This window comes from Neovison vison, chromosome 1 (genome assembly GCF_020171115.1).
Source record: "Neovison vison isolate M4711 chromosome 1, ASM_NN_V1, whole genome shotgun sequence".
In the NCBI taxonomy this organism is placed as follows: domain Eukaryota; kingdom Metazoa; phylum Chordata; class Mammalia; order Carnivora; family Mustelidae; genus Neogale; species Neogale vison.
In genome coordinates, this window is record NC_058091.1 from 222,534,969 (window position 1) to 222,550,838 (window position 15,870).

At 35.7% G+C, this 15,870-nt stretch overlaps 1 protein-coding gene across 2 annotated transcripts in view; it reads left to right on the top strand.

Moving 5' to 3' along the window:
• The window catches only part of TRIM23 (tripartite motif containing 23), a 32,387-nt gene extending 17,741 nt beyond the window's left edge, over positions 1 to 14,646 (top strand). Inside the window, exons 8-11 of one of the 2 annotated variants that reach the window (XM_044268109.1) lie at positions 3,314 to 3,443; positions 3,967 to 4,077; positions 10,298 to 10,422; positions 12,349 to 14,646. In XM_044268109.1, coding sequence (XP_044124044.1) covers positions 3,314 to 3,443; positions 3,967 to 4,077; positions 10,298 to 10,422; positions 12,349 to 12,528 — 546 coding nt within the window. In that variant the 3' untranslated portion in view covers positions 12,529 to 14,646. The remainder of the gene's footprint in view (positions 1 to 3,313; positions 3,444 to 3,966; positions 4,078 to 10,297; positions 10,423 to 12,348) is intronic. The other variant, XM_044268119.1, reaches the window with a different exon arrangement.
• Positions 14,647 to 15,870: the final 1,224 nt, after the last annotated feature.

Genomic DNA, 15,870 nt, shown 5'->3' on the forward strand with positions numbered 1-15,870 from the left:
TTAAAGGTAGAAAACATTACTTCTCCTCTTTGTTCTTTTCATATAAGTTTACGTCCTAGAGATTACTCCATAGCAGTATTCAGTTACATTTTCTGTTTTTTTTTTTTTTTTTGCAGGGTACTTTATTGTGTAGATATACCACATTTGTGTGTGTGTAAAAAATGTAAAAGTTACCATCTTATCCTTTTTTTTTTTTTTTTGAAAGAGAAAGCATAGGGAGAGGGGAGAAGCAGAGGGAGAGAGAAAATCTCAAGCAGGCTCCATGCTCAGCATGGAGGGATCCCGATGTAGGTCTTGAGCTCATGACCCTGAGATCATAACCTGAGTTAAAATCAAGGAGTCGGATGCCTAACTGACTAAGCCACCCAGGCACCCCTGATCTTAACCATTTTTAATTGTATAGTTCAGTATTGTTAAGTATATTTACATTCAGTATACCTCCAAGAATTTTGCATTTTGAAAAACTGAACTTCCATGCCATATAAACAGTAAGTCCCCTTTCCCCCTCTCTCACCACCTTCTGGAACCTACCGTTCTACTTCTGTTTTTTTTGTGAATTTTAGTATTCGAAATACCTCATATAATGACCAATATATAAGTGGAGCCATATAGTCAGTATTAGTTTTTTTATGACTGGCTGATTTCAATTAGTATATCCTCAGAGTTCACCCATATTGTGTCATGTGACAGAATTTTCTTCTCTTTTAAGGCTAAATAATACTGCATCGTTTGCATATACATTTTATTTATACATTCATCCATTGATGGACATTTGGGTTGCTTCCACATCTTGGCTATTATAAATAATGTAACTTTGAACATGGGTATACACATATTCCTCTGAGACCTTGCTTTAATTTCATTTGGTATGTATCTGGAAGTGAGATTACTGGATATGGCAGTTATATATATATATTTTTTGAGGAAATGTTGCTTTCCATAGTGGTTGTACCATTTGTAATCCTACCAACAGTGCACAAGGGTTGCAATTTTTCCACATTTTCATTAACACATTAATTTTTTTTCTTTCTTTCTTTCTTTCTTTTTTTTTTTTTTGTTAGATAGTAGCCATCCTGTTAGATGTGAGGTGATATCTCATTGTGGTTTTGATTTGCATTTCTCTGATGATTAATGAAGTTGAGCCTCATTTCATATGCTTATTGGCCAGCTTATGTCTTCTTTGGACCAATTTTGTACAAGTCCTTTGCCTGTTTTTTAATTGAGTTCCTTGATTTCTTTCTTTGAGCTGTAGGAGTTCTTTATATATTGTAGTAGGGAATCCATTCTTAGATACATGATTTCCAATACTTGGTCACATTTTGTGGGTTGCTTCTTCACTTTGTTGATAGTTTCCTTTGAGTCACAAAAATTTAAGATTGATTTGGTCCCATTTGTCTGCTTTTGCTCTTGTCAACGTGTTTTTGGTGTGATATCCAAAAAAAAAAAAAAAAAAAAATCCCTGCCAAATCCATTGTCATGAAGATTTTGCACTATGTTTTCTTCTAAGAGTTTTATAGTTTTGAGTCTCATTTTGGAACTTTTATCCATATTTTAAAATCCAAATATTTGTAATTGTTATATGTTATTTGTAAATCTACCGTTTTATCAATATATAATGACCTTTGTCTCTTAAAACAGTTTTTTTTAAAATTTTAATTTTAATTTTTTTTTTAAAGATTTTATTTATTTTATTTGACAGACAGAGATCACAAGTAGGAAGAGAGGCAGGCAGAGAGAGAGAGAGGAGGAAGCAGGCTCCTTGCTGAGCAGAGAGCCCGATGCGGGGCTCGATCCCAGGACCCTGGGATCACGACCTGAGCCGAAGGCAGAGGCTTTAACCCACTGAGCCACCCAGGTGCCCCAAAACAGTTTTTTTTTTTAAAGATTTTATTTATTTATTTGACAGACAGAGATCACAAGTAGGCAGAAAGCAGACAGAGAGAGAGAGGAAGGGAAGCAGACTCCCTGCTGAGCAGAGAGCCCGATGTGGGACTTGATCCCAGGACCTGAGACCATGACCCTGAGACCATGACCTGAGCTGAAGGCAGAGGCTTAACCCACTGAGCCACCCAGGTGCCCCCCCCAGGCGCCCCTCTTAAAACAGTTTTTTTTTTTTTTTAAAGATTTTATTTATTTATTTGACAGACAGAGATCACAAGTAGACAGAGAGGCAGGCAGAGAGAAAGAGGAGGAAGCAGGCTCCCTGCTGAGCAGAGAGCCCAATGCGGGACTCGATCCCAGGACCCTGAGATCATGACCTGAGCAGAAGGCAGCGGCTTAACCCACTGAGCCACCCAGGCGCCCCTTAAAACAGTTTTTGATTTAAAGTCTATTTTGTCTCATTCTAGGATAGCCACCCCTGCTCTCTTGAGTAAGGTTTACATGGAATATCTTTTTCTTTTTCTTCACTTTCAGCCTTCTTATGTCCTTAAATATGAAGTGAGTCTCTTATAGACAGCATATTGTTAGATCTTGGGTATTTTTTATCCATTTAGTCAAACTGTGTCTTTTCATTGGAGAATTAAACCCTTTTATATTTCAAGTAATTATTAATAGTTAAGGACTTGTTATTACCATTCTGTTCATTGTTTTTTGTGTATCTTACACCTTTTTTTCTTTTCCTTTTGCCTTATTGCCTTCTTCTGTGTCTCGGTGATTTTTTTTTTTTTTAAGATTTTATTTATTTGACAGACAGAGATCACAAGTAGGCAGAGAGGCAGGCAGAGAGAGAGGAGGGGAAGCAGGCTCCCTGCCGAGCAGAGAGCCTGATGTGGGGCTCAATCCCAGGACCCTGGGATCATGACCTGAGCCAAAGACAGAGGCTTTAACCCACTGAGCCATCCAGGCACCCCTCAGTGATTTTTTTATAGTGTCATGGTTTGATTTCTTACTCATTTCTTTTTGTGTATATTCTGTGGATTTCTGTGCTTACCATTGCTATTACAAAGAACATCTTGTTATAACATTCTGTTGGAAAGTGGTAAGAATTTAACTTCTTCTGCATATAAACGGTCTATTCTTTTATAGCTCCACTCCCCATACTTTATGTTTTAATATCACAGATTACATCTTTGTATATTGTATACCTGTTACCACAGGCTTATAGTTTTCTTTTTTAATGTTTGTTATTTCAGTTCTGTAGGGAATTAGATTTGTACAACAAAATTATAATAATACGGGTTGCTATTTGTCCATGGAATCAGAGGAATGAGTAGGAGATGAAATAATTAACAAAGATATTATAAATAAAAGTATAATGCTAGTACTTTTAAATTGCATATCGAAATAAGATTTAAATTTTTAAAAATTACAGGACAATAGAGTTCACATTGGACCAAAAATGGAAATCCGAGTTGTTACGTTAGGATTAGATGGTGCTGGAAAAACTACTATTTTGTTTAAGTTAAAACAGGATGAATTCATGCAGCCTATTCCAACAATTGGTAAGTTTAAGTACTGCTTTTTACTTTAATGGATCCTTTATAGACAAACCCTAGCTTATAGCTGAGTTCTTGGGGGGTCTTATTTTATGCCAGTATGACACTGTGGTGGGCTCTTTACTGGCTCTAAGACACTAACATGTCTGAGAAAAAATGGAAGGTTCGGTGCTGTGGGATTGAAATGTGGATGGTGGGATATTAAGACAGAACAGTGTTGGTGGGACAGTTGGAAGAATTAAAGGATTGGTGAGGATTAGGGTGAGGAAGTGGTAGTGGTGCAGAGCTGTTAGGTATTTGAGTTTCAGAATCTAAGGATCCTGCTGGAGGCTTAGAGGGCTAATAACTGTTAAAGGTATAGATTCCCCTTATAGGTTTATTAGGAGTAGAGTTGGTTGGGGCAGCAGTAGATATTGCTGTATGAAGATAATTTGTATTATCACAATTCTAAACAGTGGGTCACCTGTGTTTGGTGTGTTATTCATTATAAATACAAGTTCAGTATTAAAGTAACTTTTTTTAAAAACAGGTTTTAATGTGGAAACTGTAGAATATAAAAATCTAAAGTTCACTATTTGGGATGTAGGTGGAAAACACAAATTAAGACCATTGTGGAAACATTATTACCTCAATACCCAAGGTAAGAATGAAAATTAATATCTTAATTTTTCAGAATTTTAAGATGCCAGTTTTCTGTGGAATTTATTTTAACTAGTGAAACTTATTTTTATTAAAATGTTAAGGTGGAAAGACTGGGATATGTACTTTGGTTTATTCATTAAAAAAATCATAGCTTAAATCCATACTCACCTTTTATATCTAGGCAGTTAGGGGTACATACCGCTTGCTGCTTTTAACAGTTAAAGTACATTATTACTATTCATATGAGTGTGATCACTGGTAATATTGTGAGGAAGGATAAAATTCTTGGTGTATGTTTCTGCTGCTCTCTTCAATTCAGTAAAATATTTGTCTCATTATAATCTCTCAGTTACTCCAGAAGAACCTGCAGTGGTTTGCTTTTGGCCAAACTATGTTTTACCACACATTCCACCTAAAGTATTTATATTTAGGCCCCATTTTATGCTTTTGCCTGTACCCAACATGAAACTTCTATTCATGCCACGTTTCATATATCGTCGTACCTTCCACCTAGCAGAAAAACTAGGTAATTATTTTTACATTGGGAGTTTTGATACAGTGATTAATAGGGGAAAAAATGGGATTTTGAACATGAGGAACGGTTGAAAAGTTGGGATTTTTAGTTACCATAAGGTAGCTAGAATGATTTCAAAAGGGAATCAATTCAGTATATACTTGTGAAGTTTCTGCTGTATATTTTGAATACAGTATATGTGGAAGGTGCTATGTAAGGCACCTAGAGCAAATACTTTGGAGAGATAAAGATGGTGATTTATTTAGATTATTTTTTGGCCAAGAAAGTAGTAGTCAAAGAATAAGTAGCATCATAGGCCACAAAAGAAACCTCAACAAATTCAAAAATATCAATGCATCTTTTCTTTTTTTTTTTAAAGATTTTATTTATTTATTTGACAGAGAGAGATCACAAGTAGACGGAGAGAGAGGCAGTCAGAGAGAGAGAGAGAGAGGGAAGCAGGCTCCCCGCTGAGCAGAGAGCCCGATGCGGGACTCGATCCCAGGACTCTGAGATCATGACCTGAGCCGAAGGCAGCGGCTTAACCCACTAAGCCACCCAGGCACCCTATTTTTCTTTTTTTAAAGATTTATTTACTTAGTGTGAGTGGGGGATGGGTAAGTGGAGAGGGAGAGGGAAAGAGAGAATCTCAAGCAGACTCCCTGCAGAGCCCCATGTGGGGCTTGACCCCATGACCCTGAGATCATGACCTGAGCTGAACAACTGCGCCATCAAGAAATCCCTCAATGCATGTTTTCTGAACACAGTGCTATGAAACTAGAAGTCATCCACAGGAAAGAATATGGGAAGACTGCAAATATGTAGGGGTTAAATAACATGCTACTAAACAATGAATGGGTCAACCTGAAAAATCAAAGAGGAACTCAGAAAGTATGTGGGAACAGATGAAAATGAAAACACAGTGGTTCAAAAGCTTTGGGAAGCAGCAAAAGCTGTTCTAAGAGGGAACTCTGTAGCAATACAGGTCTACCTCAAGAAGTAAGACAATCTCAACTTAACCTTATACCTAAAGGAGCTAGGTAAAGAACAAACAAATGCAGCCCAAAACCAGTAGAAGGAAAGAAATAATAAGATTAGAGCAGAAATAAATGATACAGAAAATAAAAAGCTTATAGAACAGATCAATGAAACCACTAGCTTGTTCATAAAAAAGTCAATAAAATCGATAAACTGCTAGTCAGACTTATCAAGAAAGAAAGAGAAAGGAACCAAATAAATCACAAATGAGAGAAAAGAAGTAACAATAACAAAAAAAAAAACCCCGCAGAAATTCAAACAATTAGAATGTTATGAAAAAGTATATGTGAACAAATTGGACAATCTAGAAGAAATGGATAAATTCCTAGAAACATAAACTACTAAAACTGAAATAAGAAAAAAATAGAAAATTTGAACAGTCTGATTACCAGCAAAGCAATTGAAACAGTAACCAAAAAACTCCTAGAAAATAAAGGTACCTGGGTGCCTCAATAAGTTAAGTGTCGGGCGCCTGGGTGGCTCAGTGGGTTAAGCCGCTGCCTTCTGTTCAGGTCATGATCTCAGGGTCCTGGGATCGAGTCCCGCATCGGGCTCTCTGCTCGGCAGGGAGCCTGCTTCCTCCTCTCTCTCTGCCTGCCTCTCTGCCTACTTGTAATCTCTCTCTGTCAAATAAATAAATAATAAAGAGAATCTTTAAAAAAAAAAAAAATAAGTTAAGTGTCTCCCTTTGGCTCAGGTCATGATCTAGGAGTCCTGGGATCCAGCCCTGCATCTGGCTTCCCACTCAGTGGGTAGTCTACTTCTCTCCCTCTGCCCCTTCTCCACTGCTTGTGCTTCCCTCTCTCTCTATCTCTCAAATAAATAAGTAATTTTTTTTAAGATTTTATTTATTTATTTGACAGATCACAAGTAGTCAGAGAGGCAGGCAGAGAGAGAGAGGAGAAAGCAGTTTCCCTGCTGAGCAGAGAGCCAATGCAGGACTCGATCCCAGGACCCTGAGATCATGACCTGAGCCAAAGGCAGAGGCTTTAACCCACTGAGCCACCCAGGCACCCCCAATAAGTAAAATAATTCAAAACAAAACAAAACAAAACAAAACTCTCAACAAACCAAAGTCCAGGATCAGATGGTTTTGCAGGAGAATTCTACCAAACATTTAAAGAAGAGTTAATACCTATTCTTCTCAACTATTCTAAAAAGTGGAAAAGGAAGGAGAACTTCCAAATTCATTCTATGAGGCCAGCATTACCCTGATATCAAAACCTGTTAGATAACACAAAAAAGAACTACCATCCAATTTCTCTGAACAAAGATGCAAAAATCCTCAATAAAATACCAACAAACTGAATCCAACAATTTAAAAAGGTCATTCACCATGACCAAGTGGTATTTATTTCTAGGTTGCAAGTGTGTGTCAGTAATTGCAAATCAATCAATATTATAGATCATGTCGATAAAAGAAAGGATAAGAACTATATGATCATTTCAATAGATTAAAAAAAGGCATTTAACAAAGTACAACAACATTTCTTTATGATAAAAACCCTCAACAAAGTGGGTTTAGAGGGAACATACCTCAATGTAATAAAGACCATCTATGAAAAACCCACAGCTAACATCATCATTGAGAACCTTTCCCCTAAGGTTAGGAGCAAATCAAGGATGTCCATTCTCACCACTTTTATTCAACATAAAGTCCTGGAAGGGACAGCAATCAGACAAAAAAAGAAAAGAAAAGGCATCCAAATTGGCAAGGAGAAATAAAACTTTCACTGTTTGCTGATGACGTGATTGTGTGTGTGTGTGTGTGTGTGTGTGTGTGTGTGTATCTGGCCTGAAAGACCACCAAAAACTGTTAGACAAACGAAGTCAGTTAAGGTATAGGATACAAAATCAATTTACAGAATTCTGTTGCATTTTTATACACCAGTAATGAAGCAGCCGAAAGAGAAGTTAATAATCCCATTCACAGTTGCACCTAAAATAATAATGATACCTTGATATAAACGTAACCAAAGAGATAAAAGACCCGTACTTTGAAATCTCTAAAACACTGAACAAACAAATTAAGATGAAACTAACAAATGGAAGCACATTTCATGCTTATGGATTGAGAAAAATAATGGAGTGCCTGGGTGGCTCAGATGGTTAAGCAACATCCGCCTTTGGCTTAGGTTATGATCTCCAGGTCGTGAGATCGAGGCTCACATCAGGCTCTCAGCTCAATGGGATGTCTGCTGCTCCCTTCCCCCTGCCTCTCCCCCTGCTTGTGCGCTCTCTCTCTCTCTCTCTCTCTCTCTGTTACTCTCAAATGAATAATAAAGTCTTAAAAAAATACTTAAAAAAAAGAAAGAACAAATATTGTTAAATTGTCTATACTACCCAAAGCAATCTACACACTTAATGCAATTCCTATCAAAATACCAACAGCATTTTTCACAGAGCTAGAACAAACAATCCTAAAAAGACCCCGAATAGCCAAAGCAATCTTGAAAACGGAAAGCAAAGTTGGAAGAATTACAATTCTGGACTTCCAAGTTAAATTACAAAGCTGTAGTAATCAAAACAGTATGGTAGTGGCACAAAAATCGACATGAAGATCAATAGAACAGAATGGAAAACCCAGAAATAAACCCGCAATTGTACAGTCAGTTAACCTTTGATAAAGCAAGAAAGAATATCCAATTGGAAAAAGACAGTCTTAAACAAATGGTGTTGGGAAAACTGGAAGCGAACATGTAAAAAAAAAAAAAATGAAACTGGACCACTTTCTTACACAGTACATGAAAATAAATTCAAATGAATTAAAGACCTAAATGTTAGACCTGCAGCCATAAAAAGCCTAGAAAAGAGCACTGGTAATAATTTCTCTGACATTGGCCTAGAAACTTTTTTCTAGGTAGGCCCCTTGGGGCAAGTGAAAAAAAAGGAAAAATAAACACTGGGACTACATCAAAATAAAAACCTACACAGCGAAGGAAACAACAAAACTAAAAGGCAACCTATGGAATGGGAAAAGGTATTTGTAAATGACATATCCAATGAAGGGTTAGTATCTAAAATACATAAAGAACTTACACCACTCAAGATCCAAAAACCAAATAATCCAATTAAAAAATGGAGAGAAGACATGAATTGACATTTCTTCAAAGAAGACATCCAGATAGCCACCAGACACATGAAAAGATGTGTCTTTTACCATCATTTACCATCAGGGAAATGCAAACAAAACTGCAGTGAGATATCACCTTACACCAGTCAATAACGTCAACAACGAAAGAAATAACAGATTTTGGTGAGGATGTGGGTAAAAAGAGGAACCCTCTTCCAGTGTTGATTAGAATGCAAACTGGTGCAGCCACTCTGGAAAACAGTATGGATTTCCTCAAAAAGTTAAGATTAGGACTACTTTATGATCTAGCAATTGGACTGCTAGGTACTTACCCAAAGAATACAAAAACATTAATTCAAAGGGATACATGCACCCCAATGTTTATAGTACTATTATCAACAATAGTCAAGTTATGGAAATAGCTCAAGTGTCTATTGATGAATGGGTAAAGAAGTTGTGATATATATATATATATAATATAAATATATATTATAATATAATTTATATATAATATAAATATATATTATATAAATTTTATATTATATATATAATGGAATATTACTCAGCCATAAAAAGTAAAATCTTGTCATTTGCAATAACATGGATGGAGCTAGAGAGTATAATGTTAAGTGAAATAAGTCAGAGAAAGACAAAGACCATATGGCTTCACTCATGTGGATTTTAAGAAACAAACAGGCAGGAGCGCCTGGGTAGCTCAGTGGGTAAAGCCTCTGCCTTCAGCTCAGGTTGTGATTTCAGGGCCTGGGGATCGAGCCCCACATTGGGCTCTCTGCTCAGTGGGGAGCCTGCTTCCCCCTCTGTCTCTCTCTGCCTGCCTCTCTGCCTACTTGTGATCTCTGTCAAATAAATAAATAAAATCTTTTTTAAAAAAATATTAAGGGGCTCCTGTGTGGCTCAGTGGGTTAAAGCCTCTGCCTTCGGCTCAGGTCATGATCCCAGGGTCCTGGGATCAAGCCCTGCATTGGGCTCTCTGCTGAGCGGGGGGCCAGCTTCCCTTCTTCTCTCTCTGCCTGCCTCTCTGCCTACTTGTGATCTCTGTCTGTCAAATAAATAAATATTTTTTTAAGTACTAAAAAAAAAAGCAAGCAAAGCAGGGAGAAGAGAGAGAAATCTAGAAACGGACTCGACTATAGAGAACAAACTGTTGGTTATCATGGGGAGTTAGATGGGGGGACAGATGGAAAAGGCAATGGGGGTTAAGGAATGCACTTGTCAAGATGAACATTGGGTGATTAAAATAAAAACTTAAAAAAGGAACAAGTAGCGTCATTATGGAAATCATGAAAGGTATATTCTAATTAATTAAGAAGAATATTTATATACACAGCATTTTGTGTTTGGTGGAGCAAGTGTTGTAAATCCTGTTACACATGGGGAAATGAAGAGATCTGAAAAGTTAGGTGAGGTCATACTGTTAAGTATTGCTAGGTGCTCTTATAGTAGGCAGCCTTTCTGTGAAAAACATAGTAAATAGTAGACTAACCATAATAAAATAATGAGACCATTAAAATATTTGGTCCATTTATGAACGTTAACAAATGACTAATTCGATTTTTTTTTGTGGGGGGGTAGCTGTTGTATTTGTTGTTGATAGCAGTCATAGAGACAGAGTTAGTGAAGCACACAGTGAACTTGCAAAGTTGTTAACGGAAAAAGAACTCCGAGATGCTTTGCTCCTGATTTTTGCTAACAAACAGGTAACACGTTTATATTTCAGAATACTTGTTTAGTATTTTGTGTATTCTATGTCATAAGGTCGCATAAGGTAATTTCAAAACTGATAATTCAATAGATATATAAGAAGTTTGTGCTGGGTATTTTAAATACTATATATATAGAAAGTGCTGTACTTGGTACCTTGGAGTATATAAGGTGGTTGATGCTTACCAGAAACTCCTATATATGTTTGTAAACATGTAAGTGACTGTACATGAGATTCTGATACATAGAAAACTGGTAAGTAACTTCAGTAATAGTAACAACGTGTCATGGAAAAATCGAGTGGTTCTAAAGGTGGCATCTTATAAAAGATGTGTACAGTGGGATTTGAGTTGAAATTATGAAGAGTTCAAATTATGGGTAGGATTTTGAGTGAGTTTGTGAAAGAAAGAACACTGTAGGCAGAGAAAATGAATGTTTTAGGGGAGCATCAACAGATATATATGTGAGGGGCAAGTAGAGGATGAAGAAAATCTAGAATAATAGATGAGGTCTAGGCTGAAAAACTTGGATTTTATTCCATGACAAAGGAAAACCAGCAGAAGGTTTTCAGACTCATATCTGTGTTTTAAGACTGTAATCTGGGGGTAGGACATAGAATTAATCAGGGGGAAGAGACTAGAGATAGGCAGATGCAGTGAATTGCTGTAGTAATTCAAGTGGGAGAGTTAACAAGACTCTGAATTAAAGGAATAGAATGGTGGAAGCAAATGGAAAAGAGTTTATGAAGATAGATTTGTTAGAATTTGGTGTCTGAATGGGGATGGTCAAGGACAGGGAGAAGCTACATATTCCTAGATCTTGAGTCTGTGCTTCTAGGAGGATGAGAATGCTTTTCCGTACAGTAGAAGGGCTAAGATCTCATAAAAAGGAAGGGTAGGATGAAGAATAAGGGATTTCCCTCTTAACAAAAAAAAATAAAAGGCAAACTACTAAGAGCAGATACACTTTGCTTTACTTACTGAAAAAGACATGCAGATAAGGCAAAGTGGAATATCATTTCCACTTAAATTGTTAAAAATGTTTCATAATCTTCAGACTCACATATACTGTATGGTGTGGTTTTAAACACATTTTCTTGGAGGGCAATTCGGCAGTACCATACCTATCAAAATTTTAGATGCGTGAACCCTTGCACCATACAATTCTACCTCTAGTAATGTATTCCAGATATAAATATCCTAAGGTTATCCTGCAGATAATGTTGCAAATGAATGTAGTTAAAAATATGTTACATATGTATATGTATGTATTTGTAATAGCACATAAACAGAACCTCAATCTAGATATTAAGTAAAGGACCGATTAAGAAAATTATGTTGCACCTACACCCTGGAATGCAATTCAGATGAAATAATGTAGGTCTTCTTGTCCAAATAATGGAAAGATACCTATATTTAAGATGTGTTAAGTTAAAAAAAAAAAAAAAAGCTAAAGTGTGTTTCTGTTTATTTGTATAAATGTGCATGGAAATTATCTGGACAACTATATAAGAAATCATAATTCATGGTTGTATCTAGGAAGTAGGGGTTTCAGGAGTATTTGGAATGGGAGCTTAGTTACTGTTCATTATATAAACTCTATGTATAAGCCATTTTTGTGATATGCATGCGTTAATCTGTTTCTTTTAAGTTGATGCCGTATGACTCAGGCAGTATCTTTCATTCAGGTTTCATCACCTTTATTGATTTCACTGTAAGGCCATTCTTACACACTATACTATAAATGATCTTAATCACAACTCTACTTTTCTCTATACTTATTAATCACAGAATAATTACTGAGGGGTGAATCTAGGTTTTAACTTTAGCTTTTTGTTAGAATGGTACCAACAGAATTCGTTTTAAATGGTAATTTTGATGGGCTGATTATAAAAAAGATTCTGATATGTATGTATCTTTCAGGATGTTGGTGGAGCTCTGTCAGTAGAAGAAATCACTGAACTTCTCAGTCTGCATAAATTGTGCTGTGGCCGTAGCTGGTATATTCAGGGCTGTGATGCTCGAAGTGGTATGGGACTTTATGAGGGGTTAGATTGGCTCTCAAGGCAACTTGTGGCTGCTGGAGTATTGGATGTTGCTTGATTTTAAATGCAGAAGTTATTTAAAGTTTTGTGGTTAAGAGTTATTTTGCACATAAATGTTATAAGAAATTCTACATCTCAAAGAGTTTATTTAGGATGTATATTTAAAAGGAATCTCGGGTGGGGAATTCAGTACAATATTGCCTTTTAAAAAATTACTCTGTAATAAAATTTAAACATGTGAGCAGATTAAAATTGCATTAAGTAGGGACTTCTTGAAGATACATTTTTTAAAAACATACATTTGTTATTTAAGTTTTTCACATTATGGGTGACCCATATATTGGCAAAGAAGTAGTTGGAGAAAGGGTAAGATGAAGGTTTATTCTTTCAATTAAAAAAGGAATAGGCAACTGAATACCTAATGGAATCTCTGTGTGAAGCAAGTGAAGCATGGCTTCTTCTTTATCTTTCCTTTCACCTGGATTTTGGCAGTATTTAGTAGCAAAAAAGCAGTGACGTAATGAAATAGAATCCAGGCTACATCTTGGGGTAACAGGATTACTTTACTTCTTTGTTCAGCGTAACAGAATATCTTTAATGCTAAATACTATCAACTACAGAAAATTAATATTTTATAATGTTTTATTGAAACTTTCTCTAAGCCCTTTTATATAAAACCCAGTGAGTCAGATGAAATGTTATCTAACTAGATATGAGTGTCAGATTAGTATTAAACTGAAGAACAATTAATAATAAAACTGTGAAAGTCAGTTATGTTGTAGTTAATCTTCACTTATGAAAGGCCCATTTCCAGGGTTGAACCTCGAAGTGTTATTTCCTAGGTCACAGCTCTAAATTGGTTCTCCTATTTTCATTTAAAGTAGTTAGTTTCTTTTTAAAGTAATACTGCATCCTTAGTGGGAACAACCAAAGGCAAAATGTAGTAAGTTACACAGAGAACCAGGATTGGCTATACATAAAAGATAGAGATCTAAGTCGAAAACTACATTTACCTTAAGAGAAGTCATTTAAAGTAGTGGAGAATCAGTTACTTTAAATGCTTTCCCAAAATAAATACACTTGTTTTGACAATAAGACATTATTAAGGCTCTTCATGGTGAGGCCTTGAAAAGTTAAGGAAGGAAAAGAAATGTTCAGAAAGTTTACATCACATTTATTATGCAGTGTTGTAAAAGTTTAAAAATTTTGTGCTTTTCGGTTTTTCATTTTTTAAGGATACTCACTGATTATGGCCGTACGACTTATATTTAAACATGGCTAGATTGGGTTTTGTTATTACTATTTTTTTAATGCTCCTCACCCTTTAGGATGAAGCTGAATAATCCCGAGTCTTATTAGTTGAAATGTTAGGAGATGTCCCTCTTAGGTGGCACTGTTTTGGTTCATTCTCTTCAAATGTACTTTTGTTTGTTTAAAATAAACAGAAAAACTTTGAGAATACAAAGCATTAAAAAGAAGTCCATCAGTGTTATGGGCAGTATGTAAATAAGTAAATATTTCATCCTTTATTTTTCAAGTAAAAGTCATGCTGTTACAAGTGTAATTTGTGCATATAAGTAACACTTATGAATTAAATTATTTAATAATTGATTATAGTAACTGTGAAGAATAAAAAACATGTTAACATTTGCCTGTGAGCCCTTGACCTGTTTTCTCTACTAGGTAATTGGGAAAAAAAAGTCTAACACTAACATGTGAACTTGCTTTCCTTGTAAATTTAGTTCATTTCACCAATTTTGCTAAACTTTGTAATTCACATTCTTAGCATATTACTAAACACAATGTAAAAATTGTGCTTAGACCTGATTATAATGTACATAATAGTGTTTGTGTGTGATTTCTTTTTTAAGAAATATTTTTCTCAGACTCTAATGACTATTTGTCCTTGTATTCTTTCACTAATCATTAGTTAAGATTTTGCTAGTTCCCTCTGGGAAACGTCAAACATAATAATGAGAGAGATGTTTTAAATCCAGTCTATTAGGATTTGCCTCCTAGCTCCGAATTTCTGTATTAAGCCTAAATATTATTGTATGGTTTATGTAAAGCAGGTTTTAACAAGTGTGTAGCCCTGGTCTGTAATTCTGGAATGCTTTATCATCACCAGAAGCCATTATTTGCATTATATGTAGACAGCAATAAAATGTTAAAATAATTTGAAAGAGGTCCTATCATTATTCTAAAAATTCTGTTTCATGTACCATCAGTCTACTAGTATAACTAGTAACCAGTTAAAGTCATATTTGTGCTGTGGTTCAGAGAAAGAAAACCAAGTAGGGTAGGGGTTGACTTGCATGTCAAATCTGAGTTGCAGTTTATTAAAGATTTAGAAATAACTTCTTCTGTAGTTGCAGTGTAAGCCACACATAAATGAGTATTATAGCTAGTGTTTTGATAGAACTAAAATTTTTCATCAAACAAAGTGAAACTCGGTTTTTAAATTTTAAGTAACTACTTTAGAAAATGTCTGAGAAAACTTAGGTGTAGCCTATAAACTAATACTGCTAAAAGGAAGACATTTTCTGTAGCATTGAAATACCCTTGAATCTGCAAAGTAGTAATAGGGAAAAAGACATTGTACTTTCCCTAAAAAAAATAAGAGGATGAATAAGCATCTTGCTAATAATTTAAAACATGCTTTTAAAAAAGCACATCTCAGGGGCGCCTGAGTGGCTCAGTGGGTTAAGCCACTGCCTTCGGTTCAGGTCATTATCTCAGGGTCCTGGGATCGAGCCCCACATCGGGCTCTCTGCTTAGCAGGGAACCTGCTTCTCCCTCTCTCTCTGCCTGCCTCTTTGCCTATTTGTGATCTCTCTGTCAAATAAATAAATAAAATCTTAAAAAAGCACATCTGGCAATGTCTGTTTTTAGGTCTACTGATTATGTTAAATTTATGACATGAAATGGAAAAATTTGTTTATCAAATAGGATTTTTCACTCAAGCAAAATTAACTATGTTTGGCAAAATGGGGCAACACCACCAGTTGGTGGCAGTATTATCAAAAATTTAGGATTATGTTTTCCAGAATGAATAAATTGCTAGGGAGATGTCTAGACACATAAAATAGGAAGAAAGGTAAGTGTCACAGTGAGAAGTCATTTTATGTCTAAGATCTACTTTATAAAAGGGGGATATGATATTAGTTTAAAGTAGCACAACTTGGCACAATCTATCTCACAGGTTTATGGTACAAAATGGATAAAGGAAGTAATCCTGCTTATCAACACAAAGTGTAAGTTTAAACATAAGAATGTGAATTCCCTGAACAGGTCTGTTGAACGTGTCCCTCCTTTAACTTCAAGAGTGTCTGGAACCTAGAAGCAATTGTTCTTAATAGTTAGGAAGTCAGGAGGGAAAGTGAAGAAATCAATACATTTT